The sequence below is a fragment of the Poeciliopsis prolifica genome, unplaced genomic scaffold (assembly GCF_027474105.1).
Source record: "Poeciliopsis prolifica strain line A6 unplaced genomic scaffold, Auburn_PproV2 SCAFFOLD078, whole genome shotgun sequence".
Taxonomy (NCBI): domain Eukaryota; kingdom Metazoa; phylum Chordata; class Actinopteri; order Cyprinodontiformes; family Poeciliidae; genus Poeciliopsis; species Poeciliopsis prolifica.
This window is the reverse complement of record NW_026562453.1, coordinates 14757-22438: the sequence shown is the minus strand read 5'-3', so window position 1 is coordinate 22438 and position 7682 is coordinate 14757. Positions and strand designations below refer to the sequence as shown.

The following is a 7682-nucleotide window of genomic DNA, read 5'->3' as shown; positions in this document are numbered from 1 at the left end:
CCAGCCTCACAGTTTGACTGTCATTTCAACATTTCCCTCAGGACCTTTACGTTTTAGCTGTAAGAAATTTGTGGGGACCGATCTGCAACATGTTGCTCTCACATGGATGGGTGAATGAGAATACTTTTACTATTATCAGCCATTCTTATACATCATAACTCTGGATAGATGATAATCATCATATGGACAGTGAGAGCTGCCTTCCCTCTCAGTGTCTCTGCTCTCAGTCTAATCACAGGCTGCAATCAGCAGGATGTGCACTGGAGGTGCAGACATCCAGCGCTCAGACACTCTGAGGCCAGGCTGTGCCGACCCCAGCCTGAGATCGAGCCTTCATCTATACCAGATGAAAAGCATGATAATGAGCATAATTTCCCCTCACAGTTCTGCTTTGCTCAGCTCGCTGCCAGCAGTTACCTACCAGAGGTCCTGCTGCCTTGTTTTTCTGCACTGCCTCGACCATTACATCGCTTCACTTTGTTGTGGCTCTCTCAGCCTGAGCGGCTAGTGCAATTACTGCTGGAGACGGGTGCAGACAAGCAAAGCTACTACTGTGAATCACTCAAAGCCTGCATGCTCCACCACCATCACCTTCATGTCCCCTAAAAGGCTACAACGAAACTACTGCCACTGATATAGTCACTATGCCCAGCCTGCAGGTAGTTTTGTCTCACACAGCAACCTTCTGGTCTTTAAGCTTAAAAATACAAATGTCTAAGGTGTCAACAATTTACTTTTGGGGTTTTGATAGAAATTTGGGCCCAACTCATCTGACTCATGCATTATTTTGGCATTGCAGAGGAACTTCATAGTTTGAAAATGAGCTCTGGACTTATGCGTTTCAGACAAAGTCAATTAAAGCCATTGTTAAAGGGAGTTTATAAATAAATACAGTTTGCTATATATATGTAAGACAGATCAGGTTTCTTACACAGCCTGTGTGCACAGTTCTGTCTACAACTGGACACATCTGAGCTCTTTGACATCCAAAAATGTCAAAGAGCTTTACACTAACCAGTCCCTCACCCATTCATCCACACACATTCACACACTGATAGTGGTAAACAGAGTAGCCACAGCTGCCCTGAGTGAAGTGACTCTCTGACCACCACATATCCAACACTTCAACCGGCTTATTTTGTGTGATTGAAATTTTAAACATCAATGAATTTGACTGATCTGTATTGAAGCAGCTGGAATCAATTCAGATCTGCATGTGGAAACTATCCATCCATCCTTTTTGTTTGTTTGCTTTCAAATTTATAAGAAATAAAATATATAATTTTCTAACATTGTTTGTTAGTGTGTTTGATGATTGTATACCTATTTTAAATTTGGATATGTCCTTAACATTGAGATCTTTTAATGTGTTTTTTGTGTAAATACGCCCTCCAGTGGACATGTTTGGAAATTATAAGGAAGTGATGATCTCCAAAAGTACAAAACTTTGAGAGGAAAATATGTAGAAACTATCTGTAAAAGGATATTTTCACACAAAACCTTACAACATTAAGATGTTACTATGTTTCTCACTGAGGTGACTGCTGACCAGTGAGTTGTGGTCAACATGGCTTCACCTGATTTTAGTTTTTAGAGAAAATAACTTATTGACTCTTATATCATTTTTTGACATTTTGGGTTTCCACAAAGAACAATAAATGCCACATGTAAACACTTGTTAGGAAAATTATTATCTTAGTTCATTTACTTTTATTTGAATGGTTATGTTTTCATATTATTCCGTGTGTTGTTTTCTTTCCTTTTCTTTTATGTGTTTATTCTTAACTGTCTTTTAGGGTTTTCTCTTGAGGGTTGGAGATGTCTCACACATTTCTGTGTTAAAGAGCCACATTGATCCTTATCTGTATCATCCTTGTGTCCTAACAATGGGACATCAACGGAAGACTTCCAGAACATCCTGTAGGATAGTGTATTGGTCAATTGTTTGCATGTCTGTGTGAGAAAGCCAACCTCTTTGTGTATTCAGATGAGAAAAGGCAGTTGGGGACTGAGAACTGGTGGAGTTAATCTCAGACAGCGTTTGGCAGCGGTTCGCCGCGTCGGGCTCTTCTCCCCTTTTCTGCGGAAAAGTAATTTGTATCTTTGGTTGATTCTTGCAAGTTGGGGAACAAAATAAACCCAACAGCACTGCAAGTTGTTTAGATGCTGACAGAAGCAGAAAGCATCGTTTGACAACCAATGACTGGATGCCTGGCAGTACGCTATGCTAAATCACAATTACAGCAAATGCTAACAATAGCAACTGGGAAATGGTAAATGTACTGCAAACCACACAAAAATTTTAAAAAATGGGGAGAATAAAGTAGATCTGAAATTTTCTTGAAAGCATTAAATTTTGTCGTGTCTCGTTCTAATAAACTCAGTATCATGTCTGATGTCCTGGTTTCTGCATGGTTTCCAGTTGCTTCATGTCGCCTCCTGGTTCTCTGTCCTTCATGATTTGTCAGTTCCTTCTGTTTTCCTCAGTGATAGTCTCTCAGCTTCTTTGAGTTAATTTTAATTAAAACTCTTAATTCTGTTTCAAATTATGCCTTTATCTTCAGTTCACTAACAATCATTATGACATGCAAGCACAAGAACACATGAACAATTTGTTTACATGAGAGAAAATGAAAATAAAACATGAAGTGTAAGGAAACGTTCAGAGGTAAATAACTCAAAATTATAACAACAACTTCTACAACTGTAGATCTTGTGAGTATTTATCTAATAAAAGATGTAAAAATATATATATTTGCCCATATAATATGGCAAACGATGGTGGTCGTACCACGAAATATAATTTTCAGTGCCAGCAAATGAACTCTGGATGCTATTTTGCATCATAACAGATATTAAAACCTAAACAGTCTCAGTAGTTGTTGCAGACCTGCTTCCATGACCTGTGCTGATCGTCTCCAGAATGTTAGATATTTTACAAGAACAAATTGAAGCCAGAAACTTATCCAGGATGGTTTTCCGAGTGAACAAATACAAAGTTGTGTCTGCAAGAGGACTAAGAAAAACACAAACTAAAGCCACGAAATGGAGAACTATAATGCTACTATTTAGGTGGCTATTGCTATCGAAAACTTCAGCTGCACCTAAGAGCAAAATGATGACGGGCAGATAAAGCAGAGTGTAAATAATCAGCACAGCAACCTGAATGGCTACTATTCGTCGTTTTTCATCTGCTGGGACACCGAGCGCTGCAGACAGAGCTCTGATAGTCCCAACCAGGAAGAAGATGAAGAAGGGAAAAGGCAGGAGGAGAACAATCATGAAGAAGATGATAGCAATCTTAGACTGCATTAACCCAATGCCAAGTATGATATAAAAAAGTGGAAGTATCCAGACCACAATGCAGACCACCACATATCTCTTGTTCCTTCTCTTGAATCTGTACCACAGAGGCTTGGTAATGACCAGATACCTGCAATAACAGAAAGACATGTTTAGTCTCTGAAGGTTATTAAGGGCAGATTAATGTTTTTATGTCAGACAAAAGGAGTAAACATGGAAACATACCTTTCACAGAAGATACACACCATGAATCCAACACTGACCATGATTCCAAAATATACAATATGGATGTATGTGAGATCATCTTCACTCAGTCTACTAAAATTTGCTGGAATTCTGGAGCAGAGCTGAAAGATATCAGAGACGAGGAGGTTGATGACATAGACTGGAGCATCCTGACCCTTTCTCACCTGTGAGAAAAAAAAAACAGAAAAATAATAATGGAATAATAATATTGTGTTATTAATATTAAAATGTTGCTTATTCCAAACATTCCAGTCATTTCTAGGGACAACACAGACTTAAACCTGAGATAAGACAAAACCATCATAAAACACTAAAGATAAATAAACCCTTTCATCAAACTGTTTTGACAGGTGACCTTTGACCCTGACATGGAAGTCTATTTAACATCTATCTTAAGGAGTGCCAATGAATAAAGAGGGTGTTGTAAATGAACCCTTGCAGTATCTTATTCTTTTTGCTGTCTTGTTTTTAGACCATTGATATTAGTACTTTTAATATAAAAGTAGCCCTGAGATGCAAAATTTAAATCCCAAATCAGCTTGTGGCACAAACTGCTTAAAGCAAAATAGGTAAACAAAACAAACAATTCCCTTTTAGTTTTTCACAGTTTAAAGAACAAACTCTTAGTCAAATAGTACATTCATTGTTAATGAATAAGCTAAACTGTACTCACCTGTGAAAAAACTGCAATCATCACTATAAGAATTAAAAGGAGTCCAACGCCAATGGTGATCCGATTTAGCAAATTTAAGACTTTGGAAATACATATGCCAGGACATTCAAAATTATAATCAAGGTCATAATATGTGCCGTCGTAGTCCTCATCAGTGTAATCGAAACCGGTTTGGTTATGGTAATTGTATTCTGTAGTGTTTATGTTCATCTCATCCATCCTAATATTGATGATGGGAGTAACTGTAAACAGAAATGATGATACATGTGTAAAATATGTCTAATTGATCTGGAATCAAGGATCCTTAAATCCAGGCCTGGAGGGCCGATGTCCTTCAGCCTTTATATATTCCTGGTTCAACACACCTCAGTCAAATATCTCAACACGTCCTCAGTATGCAGTCAAGATCTCCAGAGTGACTTGTGGCCTGAAACAGACACAATAAACCTAAATATTCATGTATTCAATATATTCACAAGTGGACAAATTTCATCATCATCATCATCATCAGATTTTATATTGTTCTTTTTGTTTTCTAACTGAGTTCAGTCTATGAATCCAACCTGAAAAATCCAAACATGTCCTTTCAGTATATAAAATATCACTTTGTGTGAGTTCATAAATGTGTTATCCAGACAAACCACCTTAGCAGCTACTTTATAGACTCCTATTCTTCCAACCCAGAAAAAGGAATTAGACCAGATGATACTTACTTACTAACTGATACTTATCTAGCAACGCTGAATAGTAGAATCTAGTTTATCTAGTAAATATACTTTAGATTAACATCATTAGCTTTTTCTTCTTTTCTTAATATAAAATACACTTTTTATAAAAATGTTATGTTGTTTTATTCTCCACAAAAACACAAAGAGAATAAACTTTAAGATACTGTTGTTAGTTTATAAACCACTGAACATCTTAACATTAAAGATCTGTTTGTTGACATAGCAACCTTCCAGACCTCTCAGGTCCTCTGGTTCTGCTCTGCATCCTCAGAACCAGAACCAAACAAGGACAAGCAGCATTCAGCTTCTATGCACCACAAATCTGGAACAAACCTCCACAAAACAATCATAACAACTGAAACACTGAGCTCCTTTAAATCACAAAACAACTCACCTGATCAGAGTTGCTTTTGAAAAATAATAAATGATACACTGACCAACAGTTTGATGAGTAATGTTTACTGGTTTTCTAAGTTTTTTGATTGTGTTTCCTATGACTGTGTATTTTTGTGTTGTTATGATGTAAAGCTCTTTGAACTGCCTTGCTGCTGACATGTGCTTTCCAAAGCTGATCCATTGATTATATTGACAGAACTGACTGAGTTTATCAGGAGAAATTCACACTTGAAAGTTCCTAAAATGAAACTTGACATCTGCTTTGGTTCAGGATTTGTGTTTTCAGCAGTAGAAAAAGATCAGTTAGTTCAGATAAAACCATGAGTGGATATCAAAAAGCTGATGACCCTAAACCCCCTAATAAGGTTTAGGGAAAAATGCAAACAAAGTGCAAACATTGTTCCACATATTAGTTTAGATTTTTGCTGTATGCTGAAAAGAAGCTTTTCCAGTCACTTTGATGACTCAAAGCGCTTTACACTAGAGTCACATTCAGCCATTCACACTCACATTTACACACCTATTCCCAGACCGGTAGGCAGCACCCTATGGAGCTTCACAGAACATAAACCTGGCCACATCATGTCGTCATAGAAACAGCTACCAAACAAACTGACAGCATAAATTTAATGTAACATTATTTGTATTTAAACAATGTTCAAAATAAATGACATATGAACAGTTTTAGTGAGATTATGTTAAGAAATTAAAAAATATTTTAAATGCAGAAAAGGGAATAAAAATGTGAAATCAGAGGATATTTAGTTACATTTAACTTCAGTTTGAAATTGTTTAAATTTCTAGTCACTCACTAGTGACCAGTGAGTGGAGGCTCACTGGTCACTAGTGGACCAGTGAGCTTCCCTACTGGTCCACTAGTCACTCTGTGTACTGTGACGAAGCTCCACGTTAGTCTTTGAACACAACTACCATTACTATTCAGAAGAGAACCAGATTTGATGGCTTACCACAGTTGAGCGCTGAACAGACTGTTTGGAATTTTCAGTTTTCCTTGAATTTATAAGCAACCAGTAGGGGGCCCAAAAACCACTCATCACAGGACAATCATGAAACATATTTTAGCAAGAATTTCATTTATATCTAATACTGTTGCATTAGTATTTATACACAATACATTACAATTACTTTGCAATGTCACCTGTCAGTTTTTTTATTTTCATTTTCGGACCGGTGAAGCAATTGAGATCCGACTGTGGAACTAACTTCATGGGAGCGTGCAAGAACTTGGCAAAAACTCCAACTCACTGCAACAATAAAGAAATTTGGTGTTTCTTAAATAAAAATGAGTGTACATGGATTTTTAATCCATCTCATGCCTCACTTATGGGAGGAAGTTGGGAGCACATGATCAGCATCACAAAGCACATACTAGATTCCATGATGTCAGGTTCTCCAACTCATCATCTCACCCACGAAGTGCGAGTTACCTTTCTAGCTGAAGTTACTGCCGTTGTGAACTCTCGACCTTTTCCAGTCTCTTCTGTCCCTTTATTCTCACACCTGCTACACTCCTCATTCAAAAGACTGAGGATTCCTCTACACCTCCTGCAGACTATGAGTGTGGAGGTCTTTCTAGACGTCAGTGAAGGCAGGTGCAATATCTTTCCAATCTTTTTTAGCATTGTTGGAAGAGTCAATAATTGCCTACCTTGCAACTGCGACAAAAGTGGCAATCAGGGAAACCTAATCTTCAAGTTGTGCTTTTGAAGGACTGTCAAGCCGAGAGGAACCAGTGGCCCAAGGACATTGTGGTTAATACCTTCCCTAGCCAACATGGACATTATAGGAAGCTTGGAATTAAAGTCCATTCTGAAGGTACATGTAAGACCTTCTTGAGGCCAGTTACTTGAGTTGTTCTCCTTCTGAGAAACACCTGTGGCAAGAATAGTAGTTAGATATAAGGAGACATCTTACAATGTCAGGGGGTGAGTGTGTGGGCAGTAATTCCTCCCAGCCAGCTGATGGTGGTGTTTTCATTATAGTTTTTTATTGAACAGTAAAATGAGTTCAGGGAGTTTATCAGTCTTCATTTAATCATTCTTCTTCTGTTTGTTGTTTACAGAAAGTCATGCTTATAAGTGTTTTGTGTTCTTGTATTACTTCTGAGACAACATTGAGCTTTATTTGTGGACATTTATGTTGAAAAAGGTTGATGTTTGTAATTCTGCTTGTCATGTTATTTACACAGTATTAAGTTTTCCGCTCTTATTATTTTTATGATTTGACTACTGTTGTATTCTAAATTGTGTTTTTTCATCTTTATTTGTAGTTTCACTCTTTTGACTACGTGAGTTAAAGTGACATACGCCTGTCAA

General features: G+C 37.5%; 1 protein-coding gene across 3 annotated transcripts; it reads right to left on the bottom strand.

The window, feature by feature from the left end:
- Positions 1-2534: 2534 nt before the first annotated feature.
- LOC129352628 (G-protein coupled receptor 4-like) lies at positions 2535-6351 on the bottom strand. 3 transcript variants are annotated; one of them, XM_055021710.1, is made up of 6 exons: positions 6315-6329; positions 5857-5958; positions 4588-4649; positions 4223-4464; positions 3529-3713; positions 2535-3433 (listed from the first exon to the last, which is right to left on the bottom strand). In XM_055021710.1, exons 4-6 carry the CDS (start codon positions 4439-4441, stop codon positions 2863-2865), a joined length of 975 nt encoding a protein of 324 aa, XP_054877685.1. In that variant the 5' UTR covers positions 4442-4464; positions 4588-4649; positions 5857-5958; positions 6315-6329; the 3' UTR covers positions 2535-2862. The 3 variants fall into 3 exon arrangements, with proteins under 3 accessions (XP_054877685.1, XP_054877684.1, XP_054877682.1); XM_055021709.1 differs by having other exon boundaries at positions 5867-5958; XM_055021707.1 differs by lacking the exon at positions 5857-5958 and having other exon boundaries at positions 6315-6351.
- Positions 6352-7682: the final 1331 nt, after the last annotated feature.